The sequence below is a fragment of the Orbicella franksi genome, chromosome 12 (genome assembly GCF_964199315.1).
Source record: "Orbicella franksi chromosome 12, jaOrbFran1.1, whole genome shotgun sequence".
In the NCBI taxonomy this organism is placed as follows: domain Eukaryota; kingdom Metazoa; phylum Cnidaria; class Anthozoa; order Scleractinia; family Merulinidae; genus Orbicella; species Orbicella franksi.
Window position 1 is genome coordinate 6,974,051 of NC_138156.1, and position 15,566 is coordinate 6,989,616.

At 39.2% G+C, this 15,566-nt stretch overlaps 2 protein-coding genes across 3 annotated transcripts; one reads left to right on the forward strand and one right to left on the reverse strand.

The window, feature by feature from the left end:
- Window positions 1-166: 166 nt before the first annotated feature.
- Window positions 167-6,565, forward strand: LOC145462523 (general transcription factor IIH subunit 3-like). 2 transcript variants are annotated; one of them, XM_081446048.1, is made up of 13 exons: window positions 182-266; window positions 368-471; window positions 591-697; window positions 1,623-1,777; window positions 2,162-2,227; window positions 3,269-3,298; window positions 3,701-3,729; window positions 3,832-3,906; window positions 4,255-4,308; window positions 4,868-4,936; window positions 5,310-5,445; window positions 6,020-6,056; window positions 6,432-6,565. In XM_081446048.1, exons 1-13 carry the CDS (start codon window positions 257-259, stop codon window positions 6,508-6,510), a joined length of 951 nt encoding a protein of 316 aa, XP_081302174.1. In that variant the 5' UTR covers window positions 182-256; the 3' UTR covers window positions 6,511-6,565. The 2 variants fall into 2 exon arrangements, with proteins under 2 accessions (XP_081302173.1, XP_081302174.1); XM_081446047.1 differs by lacking the exons at window positions 6,020-6,056; window positions 6,432-6,565 and having other exon boundaries at window positions 167-266; window positions 5,310-6,011.
- On the reverse strand, window positions 6,498-14,682 carry LOC145462521 (uncharacterized). The gene is made up of 5 exons (XM_081446044.1): window positions 13,880-14,682; window positions 12,631-13,105; window positions 11,650-12,135; window positions 9,522-11,076; window positions 6,498-9,105 (listed from the first exon to the last, which is right to left on the reverse strand). The coding sequence occupies exons 1-5, from the start codon at window positions 14,603-14,605 to the stop codon at window positions 8,907-8,909; spliced, it is 3,441 nt and encodes a 1,146-aa protein (XP_081302170.1). The 5' UTR covers window positions 14,606-14,682; the 3' UTR covers window positions 6,498-8,906.
- Between the last annotated feature and the right edge of the window lie 884 nt (window positions 14,683-15,566).

The following is a 15,566-nucleotide window of genomic DNA, read 5'->3' on the forward strand; positions in this document are numbered from 1 at the left end:
CTCTTTCAACTTATTACTCCTTTTTAATACGACGAAAAACGAGTAAAAAAATCCAATTGACTAACGATCCTAATGACTTTTCCACTTATTTTTCATTAATTTTCTGTTTGACCCGTGTTAGGGGACCGGAGCGGACGGGTTAAAAGAGAAAGAAGCGTCAAGGTTCTTAGGGTCCTGTCTCCTCCTAGATAAGGCCCTGGGTACGAGGTGACGAAACGTGACTTGTTACATGATGTAATATGGGCACACTTCCAATATGGCGGACGGTGAGCTCGATTCTCCAACTCCAACTTCTAATGAACTATTTTGCACTGTTGCTTGAACCTTTCACTTAAATCATATCCCTGATTTCCTTATATTTCCTTAGAAATCATTTCAAATCTCCTGGTGGTCATTCTTGATGCCAATCCGGTGTGGTGGGGGAGAATTGTTTGTGAAGGAAATCCGTCGAATGGACACGAACAACAACAGGTCAGCGTAGCTTTAAAAAATTCTCAGCGCAGTTTTAACTTTTTTCTTACAAGTAGTTATGATACGAAATTTTAACTATTTTAGTTAACAGTCAATGTAGATTTTTATTAATTTTTCAGATCAGTTTGACACATTGCGTAGACAGTCTCATGGTGTTTTGTAACGCTCATCTAATGATGAAACACAACAATTGTCTTTCTTTCATTGTGTCACACACAAGCACAAGGTATGGCTGATCAATTGGCAAGCACATGTACTATTGATAGAAAAATAACTCTGATTAAAGTTCAAACACAATGTTTAGATGTATTCAGCCAGTTGGTTTATCTGTTTCCAATTGCTGGTTTCCTCTTTGATTCTGTTCTCCTGCACTGTTACTGGTGTTCAAAAAATAAATCCCTGGAGATATGTCTCGTGGTAGGATTTTGCAGATAGGATATTGCCTCCCACCATGGGCAATAAGTAAGTGATTACATGCAAAATGGAAAATGGGCAGTGGGGAGCAGAGGTTCACACCAGTCAACCCCCTTGGACACTACCCACCTTACTGAATACTCTTCACCTCACATCCAATGCAGTTGTAGGTGCTACAGTGGTGGGTGGTTGGGTGTTACAGTGGTAGTTAAGTGTTTTTTAGGGTTGAACGATCTAAGTTCAATCTCGGGCCAGAATCTTTAGATTGTGTTCTTGGGCAAAACACTTTAATTTCTCTCACAGTGCCTCTTTCCACCCACGAGATGGGGGTGGGGAGGGAATAACTCTTCAATGAACCAGCTTATCCAGGGAGAGCAGAGTCATTCCCTTTTACAGAAATGGAAGTCAATATGGATGTAGTTAAAACAGGCTAATGGCCAATTAAAATGGCTGACAGAGGGCTTACTGCCAGCTGAGATTTCAGTAGAAAACAAAGATTTGAGGTAATTTTGAAGGCACACAGATAAGTAAAGCTGGCTGAAATTCTTAATAAGCCTGCTTTGTCTTCTCTTAGCTACATCCCTGCTGAGTTAAATGTTGGCATGGTAAAACATCAAAGCTTGAAGACAGACTTTTATCCAATGTGCTTATGGAATGATTGCTAAAATATTGGTATTTTTATAAATAACTGGTGCTAGGTATACATTGTTAAACTAATGCTGGTGTGTTTCAAACAGCAAGTTTGTGTTTCCAAAAGAAAATGCTACCGACAGTGTCAATGACAATGCTCAGAAAGATCTTCCATCAGATGGGAAATATGAAGGGTTTGCTGACGTCAATGATGTCATCATCACTGAACTGAAGAGTCTGTTATCTACAGAAGATTCAAAAGGTACTACAGACATCGTTGTTAGTTTGGATGGAATTCCAACCGTACTTTTTCTGATCATATGATACCTGCAACACTGCAAGGAAGGATATAGAATTATTTAATTAGTGCAATGTTCATGCTATCAACTTTCAATCAAATTCTCAGACGTCATGTACAGATACATATACATGTAGACATAAGTTAGACTATTCCTACATGAACCAATATGTTCCATTTTTACTTGAAACACTTACAAGCAAGCTACATGTACGTTGCAAATGATTTCCTAATCTACTGTCGGTATGAATTTGGTAATGGCCACATAAAACTTAGTGCATGAATTTTTGGATCTCATCAGCCAAAGTTGTGATGATCCCAGAATTAAAAATGTTCTCATTTTTTCAGTGGATGACCACAGCTCAGAGGTGCCTCCCACTCTTCTTGCTAGTGCCTTGACCATGGCCTTATGTTGTATCTTTTGCAAGCAGTGGTCAAATGAATTATCATAAATAATTATGTTTCAGTTCTTCACCCAATATAAATCTGTCATTTTCTGCAACCTTGTACAATCTTGTGGAATGATCTCAACCTGATGACGAAATATCTACATAGACACAAGTTGAGTGTTCTCTTGGTGACAGCTTATTTTTTGGGGAGAACACAGTTCTGTGTTATTCATCTTACCTGATCTCAGGTACATGTAGAAAAATGAACTAAATGCCCAAGTATTAGGACCTTTAAATTGGAATATGAGTATGAGTATGAGATCAAGTTGAGTTCATCTTTCTAATATCAATCCAGTTATAGTCGAACCTCTACTAAGGGCCACCTCTCTACAAAAGTGAAGCCTTGGAGCTGACTGGCTCATAGCTGCTGGAGTGTATCCTGTTTTCTGTAGCATGAAGTGGCTAGGAGTATTTCTACTCCTCGTGAACGGGATGCTAGTCCATCGCAGGTCACTCCCCTGCAATTTGTTAGGTTTCCCCAACAATTCACCAATACCCATTTATACTCCTGGGTGGAGAGAGGCACTGTGAGAGTTAAGTTTCTTGCCCAAGAACACAACACAGTGTCCCTGGCCAGGGCTCGAACCCGGACCGCTCAATCCAGGGACGAGCGCACTAACCATGAGGCCACCATGCCTCCCACCTCTCTACAGCAGCCACACATGTCCGTTCCAGACTTATTTTAACCTCCCAGCAATGGCCACATCTCCACAATGGCCAGTAAACTCTGTGCCAAGGTTGGTTGTTGTGGCGAGCCTCAGGTTCGTCAGCACTGTATGTGCGATCCTAATGTTCCTGGAGTCCTTACTCCTCCTTGCTGCTGACAAGTTGAATAGAAGTCTGTTGGTACAGGATTAGTGTGGGATTGGTGTGGAATGTGATTGTCAAACATATAAGTATAAGGGTTGAGATCTCGGACTTGTATTCCCATCTGAATGTCCATAATTTTATTATACTCTTTCTTATCCTTAGGATTAGAAAATGATAGCCTTAACCTTTAAAATAGATACTCACAGAGCAGAGAAAGAATGCCCAGGTAGTATAATTGTAGTCCTTAGTGCATTATGTTCTTTGTAAGATGCAGATTATAGTGCTGTATTGAAATCTACTTAATAATTAAATAATTGATTATTTGATTAAGTAATAATTAATTAGTTACTCCGTACAGTTTCAATGAAGACTTCATCAAACAGGCAGTGCCAATGGGAATAAAAAATAAAATTCTCAGAGCTAATGAAACATATTTAAGAGGAATTTTCAATAATTGGTCACTGACAAGCTTATAGAACCTCTCTTTAAATATTATATCTACAAACTATTAGGGTAACTTGAGACCTTAATATTTCATTTAGGGACATTCCCCATTAAGTTATACTAATTTAAATAGAGGTTAAGTAGCAAATACTTAATATATGACTGATGAAATGTCTCCTTTTAGTTGGGCAGAAACTCAAGTCTCGAATTTTGGTAAGTTTAAAAGATGGCTTATAAAATTGAATGCTCTAAGAGAGATGGATCCATTTTAGAAGCTGACTAGAACTTTAATTTTTCAATTGCTTTTTGCCACAGGTTTTGAAAGCTGCACCAGATGTATCTACACAATATATGCCAATAATGAATTGCATTTTTGCTGCTCAAAAAAGTGTAAGAGAATTAATATATGTTTAACATATATGGTAGCCAAAAATGTATGTGCTGTATCAAGTTTCTGAAAATACTTTTGAAGCCCCAAATCAGAGATGCGAAACTCCTTTTAATAGTAAATGCAAAGGCATATATTAAGCCTTATGTTAGTTGAAAATATGGAAATATGTTACTCAGTATAATTTACTGAATTCTGCTTTCACTGAGTTTATGGTTTAAATTTGATTTTGAACCATAAACAATCCATCCATTAAAATTACCCCCCAAAAAACCCATCATCGGAGCAAATAAGCTAAGCCCAGGACGTTCTTTCACTATGTGTTATTTGACATTTGTTATTTTAATTAGAACACTGTGATCGATGCCTGTGTACTAGATGAACACTCAGGATTTTTGCAGCAGGTATGGTTAAAGTATGCAACAGGTTTTTTGTGTGTGTGGAAGAACATGTTTATTTATGTTGTTACATCTCAGAGCTGTCATTAAGGTCATAACCTGTAACACCTGTTACTGCCGAGTATCCTTGATGAGCCCTTGATGTTACGCCAGTGAACTTGCTTGTTGTTGACATAATTTACCCACAAAGTCACAAGTTTGTTACGGGTGTGAAAACCAAGGCAATAGGTGACTCAAAATTTAATGACAGCCCTGCATGCAGAAACCGCAAAAGTTGGTTGTTCCCTGAAACTAGAGCTGATGAAAACATTCTTCCCCCTCTTTCCTTCTTTTGGTCAACATTTTCGCCAGAAGTATAATTTGTGATCAACTTACCAACCAATTCCTATGCACCAATTGCACGCCTATAGAACATTCACTCATTTACAAAGTAAGAAAATCGGTGAGCCTCGTGAAGGGGGTGTAATCTTTTGAGCACATCTGAGAATATCACAGCTATATGATCCATCAAATATCCTGGAAAGTTGGCAGGCTTGAGTTAAGCCATTTCACTTTGTTTTCCCAGGCAGCTGACATAACAGGTGGAGTGTATCTCAAAGTACCACAGACTTTTGCTTTACTTCAATACCTACTGGTGAGCGAGTGATTATTACGGGGATTGTACAGCCTAGGGTTGAGTAGTCTTATGGACAGCTGTTATGTGGATTGTCGCGCAATGCTGAACAGCATTGCCTGATGATTTAAATAATAACAGTTGAGCCAGTAACAGAATGAGCCAGTAGAAAGTGAGGATGACTAGTCATAGCATATATGGAAATAGACTGCAACATTTTGTATCGTTTGAAAAACATCAGGGTTAGAAGTCAATGGTTCTAGATGCTATCAAATCAAGTCTAAAAGCTTCCTTTACCTCTGAAGCTCTGCCTTCATTCTCTAAGTGATAACAAGTTAATATTTTTGGGGGAAGAGCTTTTTAACCTGACCTTTCATCAATCATTTCATTTCAGTGGGTGTTTCTTCCCGAGCCGTCAGTACGTGAACAGTTGATTCTTCCCTCATCAGTACACATTGACTACAGGGCTGCGTGTTTTTGCCACAGGCGACTTGTGGACATTGGTTTTGTTTGTTCAGTTTGTTTATCAAGTAAGACTTATAACACTCTCAAAGCCATCTATTTTGACCTATTTCAAATAGGCAGGAGCCTCAAAGTAAAAGTATACCTTACCAGAGAGCTACACTGTAAGAACAAACCAAACATACCCTGTATCTTGATTCTCACTCCCAGTGGACGAGAGAGTTATTTAACAGATAGTTATTATAAAAGGCCGATTTGCTCTTTTTTTCAGTATTAATCAATTACCATTTGCTCCAATTCTGGCCCTCTTTCCGTCACGCAACTCTTCACACTTAGGAAAGAGGGTCCCCTTTTTGTAAGTGCAGCATTGTGTGACAGAGAGGGCCAGTACTGGACAACATTAATTTCTGGTTATGATCAAGAATGGAAAAGTTTGTAAGTTTGGGAGAACCAAAAATGCCATTTGAACATGAGCTGCAAACATTAGTGTTTTCATGCACTAGTTTTTCTGAGTTTTGGGTCTCTCATACAGGTTTATTTCTAATACAACTTTAAATTAGTTTTCACACTATTCCGAACTGTAATTTGTGAAATCTTCTGCAACCGAAATGTGGTTTGTTTTTCTTTTGCTGTTTTTTGCAGTTTATTGCCAGTTCATTCCACTCTGTCTCACCTGCCAGTAAGTTTGTGTTGACTTGACTGTCAATCTTAAAACACTTAACACAAGATTTTCTCAATGTCAAGTTTTTGTGCTTTTGGTGAATTGTGAAAATTTGATTCACAAAAAAATAGAGACTTACTGAATAAAAGAAATGTTAAACAAATCAGAACCAATCAGAACTCAAAGAAAGGGTGGGAAAAAGTGCTGAGGGGAAGTCACGATTGATTTTGATTGGTTAGGAAATAGCAAGTTTGTTCTGATTGGTTAGAGAGAGATAGTACTTGCCATGAAAATGCAAACCAAAGAAAACACATTTCCTATGGCCTAGATGGTCAACTGAAACAGCCAAATGTTGGTCTTCGTAAGTTAACCATTTCCCAAACTCTGTTCCAGGACAAGATTTAAACTTCCAGCCCTCCCCATGGCGAGACCAAAGAAGAAGAAGAAAGAAAACACAGCCCCTGGAAAATAACTTTAATTACTATTTATAATAATTATCGTACATGTACTGTAAATTATTGATGTGATTAATAATAAAAGTATCTTGCTAGTTTAGAAAATAGAATTTTTTTTTTTTATCAAAATCAGCAGTTTCATTATGACCACACAACACATTCTGTGTGCAGTATTTCCTGTTTTCCCACGAATGGATAACCAAGAGGGAAAAAGCATTTCTGCTAGATTATCCATGTTGGGAAATGGAAATGTTTCTTGTTTGCTTTATGCAAAGCATGTCACAAATGTAGGTTCCTTTAAGTGACAAAGAAACCTTTAGATCTGAATATGACTAAAAGATCTGACCGCAAGATTTCAGTGCTCAAGGGGAAAAGACATACCCTAAAAAGTTTTCCCTTGTTCCTTTTGTGCAACGTAAATGGCCAGGTTAAGTTGGTTGATAGTACAAGTTTGTGAACCCTTTGAGAACTACGCCATTCTTGCCAAAATGGCATGTGTTCACATACGCAAATTCTCTCAATCAGATCTAAAGGTCTCAAAAACTGGTGAATATGCCTACCAATTGCATGTGTCATTACATGTGCCCCTTGCCTTCACCTTTCATTCTTGTCCCCGAGCTACTCAATACAAAATGCTAGCCATGTGACTAAAAGAAACATTTGGCTCTAGGAACAAGAGTGGTTACTTTGGCACTCCCAGAAGCAACTGCTACAGACACTGAGTGCATGCAGTGCACTAACACAAAAATAGTACATGTGAAAAACATGCATCTTTATACCAAAGAGCAAGTTGACTTTTTAAATCTTTCACTGTAAAGAATGATGATAATTTAAACCCCTCACCCTCACAAACATGTTCTTGTTTGAGAATGCATACTTTTTTTGAGCATTTTTGCCTATAATTTTGGCTGCAGCCCATCAAAAATGCCAATTAAGATTTTTATGAAAAACAGAGATCTTCAAAATGGTTTCCAAAGAGGAGACTCTGAAAAACGCAGTTCCCATAGGAAAAGGGAAGTGTGTATGGAAACAATTTATGAGGTGTTTGGTTTGAATGAAAAAAGAAACTTGCAAAAACGTATCAGTATGGCCTAAGAAGGTCACTTCTTCTCAAACATGAATACATTAAAATAAGCAGTAGTAGTGTTTAGAGACCTAACTAGAGTATTCTTGATGAAACACCACACTCTCAGAACTACATGTATTAAGAGATCTTATATTTATGTTATGAGAGTTTAACATTTTGAATGTGGGACTACAAGAAATACTAAACAACAGTACACTATGACACACATGCAATCGTAAAAGTTCAAGTTAATCTTCTTTGTTCCCATCTTTAATCCTAGTGTTTTGGACATTCTATGTCAGAAACACTACTTGTCATTTTATGAAATTAAGTCAAAAACTCTAACGTGATGACACGACTATGTTTCAACCTTGAACAAAACATCTTGTCATCTAATTAGATTTCCAAATTTACTTGTTTAGTTAATGGTATACTACAGGCGTAAACCACTTTCATAGAATATTTACACTTCCCAGTAAAACACTGCACAAATCATGCATTCAAAAAAAATTCATAGCAAAGCAATCTCCATTTTTGACAACTATGGATACCAAGCAATGGCAGAAAACTGCATGCAGATTAAATTTACTTTGTCAAGTTAAAGCTATGGCTCACTAACTGTTAGAATATTTCACTTCCTAGGAAAGAACCACTTCCATGTTTGACAAATAAATAGCCAAGCAGAGAATGTTGTCCTATGTCAGAAAGCAATTAGGTCTCCATTACTGACACCTGACTAACAACTCACACCTTAAAATAAGCATTTAGTAGCCTGGCATCTGATGTACCTTATTATAGGAGTATGTTTTTTTTTTTGAAACTTCAAGTCACTTCAAAATTCGAAGCTGAAGAAAATGAAATTAGTATTAAGGATTAACTCTAACTGGCATTCAACTTTCACACAATATATGTGGCATCCTCTAATGCTTCTTTTAAGATTTACAATTGTAAAATTCCACAAACAAAACACTAAAAACAGGGCAGGAACAGAGTTTTGAAATCCAGTTGCCAACTGGACCAGTATATTTCAGTTTTCAGTTGCCCATAGTAAAATATTACTTGCCAAATGGGCACGCAATGTTCCTGCCTTATCAACTACTTCATTTACTACATACGTGACAGGAACAAAATAGTCGGGCATCTAACTTTTGCTTTAAAGCAACTGAAAAACTTACTTTTTCCATAAGCTTAAGTGCTGGGCACCCAGGATTTCATGGTTAGGAGGAACCTTGGAGCTCCTCATAATTTTTCTTAATCCAGCGCCTTCCTACTTGTACATGTAAATAATTTAGAGATGGCCAATCATTACAAACAATACAAACTACATACAATACACATAAACAGCTGTCATGAATCCTCCATTTCTTGGAAAAGAGATAGAACAGAGTTTGACTCGAGTTCTTTCTGGATTTCATCAATGTCTGTGGGAAGCATGTCTTTGCCGTCCAACCAATCAGATAGCAGCGAAGCCGACAGGGATGGACTGTTTGGTAAGCTAGCAGGAAGTGTGAGACAGGAGTCTTTATAAGGGCTACCAAGGCTAGATCTATAGGTGGAAAGATAGGCAAAAGGTTAAGTCTGCATCAGGTCAAGTGGCCCATCCCACAGGCGCTTATCCAGGCTTCTGCAGGATCAAGTGACTTGGTATACAGTGTATCTAATCCCCCTGGATGGCATGCTAGCCCACTGCAGGATTCCAGTCCCCTGCATTCCCTGGTACCTATTCACACACCTGGGTTGAGAGAGGTACTGTGAGAGTACAGTGTCTTGCCCGAGAACACAATGCAATGGCCCCACCTAGTAATTGAGCCCCAACTGCTCAATCTGGAGCCCAGTTTACAAGCCATCATGACTACCATTAAAAAAATCACCAATGGCACACTTACGTGTACATTTTCAGAATTCCCCCCGCCCCCCACCCTTAACCCCTGTTGATTGAAACACATAGGAAAAGTAACTTACAGGCTAGACAGTGCTGGATCCTGTGCTATTCCAGCATTTTCAAGAAGTTCTTCAATGTCAATTCCTAAACCATAGCCACTCCCAGCTCCTTTTGCCCTGGAAGACAGCATGCTGGAGAAAATCACTTCCTCAGTTAACCTATCATGCTCAGTTACTCCCTGTACATTGAGGTCACTAAAGGCATCTTGGACACTCTCAGGAATGAAGTTGTTGTTTTGTTGGGATGCTTCAGTTCCTGGGGCAATGGCACAATTTTGCTGTGATGTAAATTGCTCTGATCCTGGTGATGTCCTGGGGTGGGATTCCATTGCGGTACATGTCATTGTAGCAGTACTGTTTGAGGTGTCAGCCAGCTTAAAGATGGGTGATTGTATCATTGGAGAGTTGAGCACTGTATTCCAAAGCAACTGTGCATCGGACTGACTTAACATGGACTGTAGCATAGACTGAAGACTTTGAGGACTCATGAGGGATGGTGCCATCTCATCTTCTGTCACGCTGCAAAAATCCAAACTAGTGTCTAATGGAGCTGCAGTTGATGCAACTGAGTCTGTCAAGGAAAACGATGAACTAACCAGTGCTGAAGTTGAGTTGAAATTTGAAGTTGGATGAAGAAAAGCATTTTCAGACTGAACTGTTTGTGTCTGTAAAGGAATGTTATTACTTGCAAATGTCTGTGAAGCTGTACTCCAAGGAATATTGTCCAATGTAGAAAGGACAGAACTACTTGTTGACTGTGGAACTTGAGTAGACAAAGTGACTTGCGTTGGTTGAGACTTATTATTTGAAGTGGACAAGAATGGAGGTGATGTGTTTGACAGTGCAATACCTTGATTATTTGTACATGTAGTGTTGATGTGCGGAACATTCAATAAAGGTGAGGGTGAAACTGTCAATGACTGGTCTTTAGCAAGATATACTGAACTCGTCACGCTGTTAATCACAGCTGCTCCTTGCTGGGGTGTTGACATATTGACCATTGAGGTGTTTGTAACATTGTGTAACTGATTATTTGGACCTGGCGCTGTAACTACCAAGTTTTTACTAGCAGTGACATGTGAAGGAATTCCAAGTTGAGTAACCAACCTGGGCACAGAATGGCTCTGAAAATTACTGAAAGATTGTTGTGAGAGCATTGAAAAGGCAGTTGAGGTACTTGTCTGCACTGGCGTTGATGAAACAGCTGTTGCCAAGCTCATCACAAGTTGTGTAGATGTTGCTTTATTGCTCGCACCATTACAGACAGACTTTCCCATGACATTACTAATTGGATCACAAGTGACCCCAGCAGTAGTCTTTGCAACACGTGTGGTGAGTCCAAGTGGCAGACCTGCTGAAGTTCCTATGGTGCTGTTTTGCACACTTGCAGTTTTTCCTTGGGATTCTTGATTACCTACACAAGTTGCAAGAATTTGTTTCACAGGGGCTTGGGATGTAGATTTTTGAGGAGCAAGGACAAGTTGTGGAGTTGCCATGGGAACAGGAACATTCATTAGCACAGAAGGAGGCAGCGATACCACTTGGTTGGGTGCTAATAGAACAAGCTTCCCTGCAACTAAATAGTAAACCCAAAAATTAATAAAAAGAAAATGATAGGTGAGCTCTCTGTACGATGGATGGCTATGTACGGCATGCACATCACAGTAATTGAGGGTGTGGTAAAGGCTTTATGCAAAAGGCTGGAAACTTAAACCTTAAGTTTGAGAGTTAAATTGGTGAAGAAACACAGTCAAGTATTTTTCGAGTTTCAAGTTTTTTTTTGTTTTTTTTTTTGAAGCATGTTTCTTTTGTTCATGTGTGCCATTGTTTTAAAAATTCTCAAGATGCTTTTGCCAAATCGTACGGATCTAAATTTTCATTTAATATGGAAAACATCATAGCAAAGCCTATGTTACTTACATATATGTAATAAAACATGAGGTCCTTTCCAAAAAATTCAGCCAAACACAGTTCTGAATCTTTCTTAATCCATCAAGTAATCATTGTCAAGATATGCATTGGAGAATTTCTTCCCCTACACTGGCAAGATGGGGGTGCCAGGTCTATTATGAGTGGTGGATAAGCAGAACCAGTTTACATAATCCCATCAGTAATCAAAATTACCAATACTGTAAGCAGTATAACCTACCTGTCTGAACAACAGCACCACCCCCCTGAAGAGTCTCCGTCACAATAGGTACTGCCTGACTTGGAACTTTGACAGCCTTCAAAGCAGTCACATTTCCATTTTGGTTTTGTGGTACAAACTGCGTAAACTGAAACTGTTGCTGATTTCCAGGAGGGAGGAGTGGCTGAGAGGGCACTGCAGCAATTGGTTTGGTATCGTCACACAGGGCTTCTTCTTTCAACTCATGAAGCTCTTTCATATACTTTCTTATTGGGTGTATAAATGGTTTGGTTTGCTTCCTCATGTTCTCCCACCTTGCTAGCATTTGCTTGTCACTGTCACTCAGCCCTGTAGAGCTATCTGTTTTTGTTTCTTTGTTTTCTGATTGCCTCCTGGCCGCTTTGGATTTCTTGCTCTGACTTTCTTCTTTCTCCTTCTTCCTTTTGAGGTTTTGCTCCATTTTCTGGCGAACATCCACCAGGGTTAATGAAGAAACTGGAATGTTGCCTAGTTTGACAGAAGTCAACAGCAGATATGTCAAATTAAAAATATCCAGGAATGTAGTTGACTTTAATCCTTACCAGCAGCATTTGCATCAGCATTGTCAGTAGTGAGATCCCGACATAATTTTGTTAAACTATGTAGCTGTTTCCTTACTCATATAATCCAGAGTTTAATTAATGTTTTCGGCAGGAGGGCAACTGGTTTTCACAGGCAAGCAAAACTACTTGAACTGAACTTCTTTATAAGAAAAATTGTCTGCTAGATAGTCAAACCAGGCAGGCAAAATCATCCTTGCAGCTGGTCAATTTGCCCAGTGCTTGGCCCTTGGTGAAACCCCCGAATAATGCTACTTACATGTATTACTAAATTGTTAACAGGCTAATTTGTTTCCACCCAAGGTTACTCAATTCCCCCATGAGGAACAAGAGAAAATTTATCTGAAGCAAAATTTACAGACTGTATGCCAATCTTATTATAAGCATTAGGGTTATAACATACCTTTTTTGGAAGCAACTTTGTCCTTTCCTTTTTCACTTGACTGGGTTGATGAAACTTGGCTTGATTGTAATTGTTTTGGAGAGCAAGGAACTGGAGACAAAATCAACATCCTATCTTTGTGGAACTGTTCAATTTCTTTCAATATCCTTGCCTTCAGATCATCTTTAGTAAAAGGGAGGTCCTCAAAGTCAAATTCAAATGGTGGAAAGCACAAAGGCTCATCATCGATACAATGATATTCTTTCAAATAGCTGTGAGCCAATGCCTCACCCACAGAAATTCTTTCCTTTGGATCCAATTTAAGCATTTTTCCCAACAGATCCAGTGCATCTGCATGGCACTTGTCTTTGGGGTAAAGCTTGTCCAGTGGGACTGGATCTTTCTTTGGCAGTCGTCTAAGATATGTCTTCACTCGTTCAGCACCCATTCGTTCTATGAAACTTTCTGATGGTGTTCCAACCACACTGAGAATCAGCTGAAATTCAGATTACCAGTATTTAGACAAACATTGAAGTTAAAAGAACTGATCAATCACTTCCAACAGACTACATGTACTTAGACTCCCCCCACCTATCCCATTTGTTTTAATTAATTTTCCTACGGGAAGGGTGGATTTGGAAAAACACTATCACAATACATATCAAACTGCTGATTCAGTTCCAAACTAGACCACTTCGGAGGCTAGGTTAAATGCTACTCTCCTATCCCCACATGATATAAAGCCACCTTGTGAAAGACATTGTTAAACTCTCATTTCTAAGTACTAAACTCTACATACATGTAGCAGCAAAATGTAGCTCCCGTTAAAACCTCACTTCTTAAAGACAACATGACCTTTATCCCTCTCAACCCTGCTTAAAAACAAAAATTAATTTGTATTTTGTTGATTATTGATAAACAATCCAGTATTCTTGTTTTTGTCATGGCTCACTGAACCCCCTTAATGCATTTTCATTACAGAAATAAGAATTAAAACTGCATATATCAATCTGTTATGTCCAAACATGTAAATGCTCACTTGTTCACATAAGAACATTCCATTTTTAAATCCACACCCACCCCCCTCCTCCTTCCCCTTCCTATGGAGGGCAGATTCCAACAGTCTAGCTTTTTGTTGTTGGCACCTTTATGTTTGCACCCGAGGATTTCCAAATTTTGTCAGCTTCCTTGAAAAGGTTTTCAGAAAGGCCCTGTATCAGAGGTTAGCCTCCATAGGGGAGGGGGTGTACTATCAGACAGTACACTGTACCTGCAGCTGGTTGAGATAGTTTGTTCCTGGAAATAAATGCTTCCTTCCAAGCATTTCGGCAAAAATACAACCCACGGACCACATATCGATCGCTTCTGAGTATTCGTTCAACGAGAGCATCAACTCCGGCGCTCTGTACCATCTCGTTGCAACGTATTCGGTCATCACTCTCTTTTGCTCCGAAGGTGAGGACGACAGCCCCCGAGCCATTCCGAAATCCCCAATCTTCAATTCGCAATCTTCGTTCACCAGCAAATTGCTCGGTTTGAGATCTCGATGCAGGACTTTTGCGGAATGGATGTACTTTAAACCTCGTAGAATTTGGTAGAGAAAATATCGCACATGTTCGTCGGTTAGTTGTTGTTGTGAATGAATGATGCGGTGGAGGTCGCTTTCCATCAAATCCAAAACAACATAAACATCATTGAATTGCTCCAAATCGTCGGGCGGTTTCAGGATGTTTTTTATAGAGATGATGTTATCATGTTTGAAGTGCTTCAAGATCTTAAGCTCTCTGTACGTTCGTTTTGCAGTGGTCACAACGTCGAAGGCCCGGGGAATCTTCTTAATTGCGACCTTGCTGCCATTTTTCGTGTCTATGGCCGAACACACAATTCCGTAAGCTCCATTGCCTATATTCTCCAAGAGCTTGTAACGGGCATCTAACTCGAACTTAACCTCGTAATTTTTGTCCTTGATCTTGTAGGTACGGGTTCCAGTCGCCATTTCTTTGCTGAACTTTGCAAAACTAACGCATCTTTGAACATGGTTGCGGAATAAAACACTTGTCGAAAGCTACCGGGACAACGAGCGGTTACAAAGCCATTGCGGTTGTTTTTTATACGGGCGGTGAATTATGATAAAAATAGTAACAGATGACGTAGCCAAGAACCAATCAGAATTCAACCGGAAAAGTAACAGCGCAGAGGGAAAACCCCACAAATATTAATATGTTCATGAATTTAGAAAAATCCGGGTTTAGGACAATGCCTTTTGTCAAAACAGAGACTTCCCCTAGATATTATGGCCTTGATGGCTAACCTAGAATAAATCACTGTTTCATGTGCCTGTTAAATAATTGTTATATACAAGAACTGCTAGATCATGCAGTTTCCAGCATCATATATTGGTCAACTTCATCATATTGTTAAGTGATGAGCAGGGAGCGTGTCTGAAGAGCAGGGAATGGGCTGAAATGGCAAAGTATACTAGTACCCACCCCTCGCCCAAAATAATACCATGGCAAATTTTCATGAAATGCAATGAACTGGAGAGAAGTATTTGTCATCATGAACAACCAAATAAAATTTGAGAAATTCTTAACTAGCAAAATAAAAACCCTCCAAACTTGGCTGCTGTAGGAAGGACTTTGTGATAAAGTGATGGTGAACCATAAATTAGGAGCCCCTTGTATAACTTCATTCATGTCTGGCACTGATTTCTTGCTTACTTTAATAAAGATGCTTACAGATTCTCGGCACTTCTCTTTGAGGGAATGGACAGATCATTTCCCAGTGCAGTTCATTAAACAAAGTATGCTGCCCAACATAGACACTTTAACAGTAGTGAGCAGCAAGGCATGTGTGATGTTTTTAAAACAGGTGGACCCAAGGATTTTATGAAAGAAGATGTTTAGTGGGACCACAGAGTACATAGTCCCTAGGGGACTTAAGGACCTTCTACTCTT

Bases quoted from the DNA above. Each gene is read 5' to 3' on its own strand.
- LOC145462523 (XM_081446047.1), top strand. The intron at 472-590 runs GTCAGCGTAGCT...TTAATTTTTCAG, and splicing joins ATGGACACGAACAACAACAG to ATCAGTTTGACACATTGCGT. The intron at 698-1,622 runs GTATGGCTGATC...TGTTTCAAACAG, and splicing joins GTGTCACACACAAGCACAAG to CAAGTTTGTGTTTCCAAAAG.
- LOC145462521 (XM_081446044.1), bottom strand. From the start codon at position 14,605: ATGGCGACTGGAACCCGTACCTACAAGATCAAGGACAAAAATTACGAG. The intron at 13,106-13,879 runs GTACAGTGTACT...TCTGAATTTCAG, and splicing joins ACTATCTCAACCAGCTGCAG to CTGATTCTCAGTGTGGTTGG. The intron at 9,106-9,521 runs GTAAGTTACTTT...TTCCACCTATAG, and splicing joins GATCCAGCACTGTCTAGCCT to ATCTAGCCTTGGTAGCCCTT.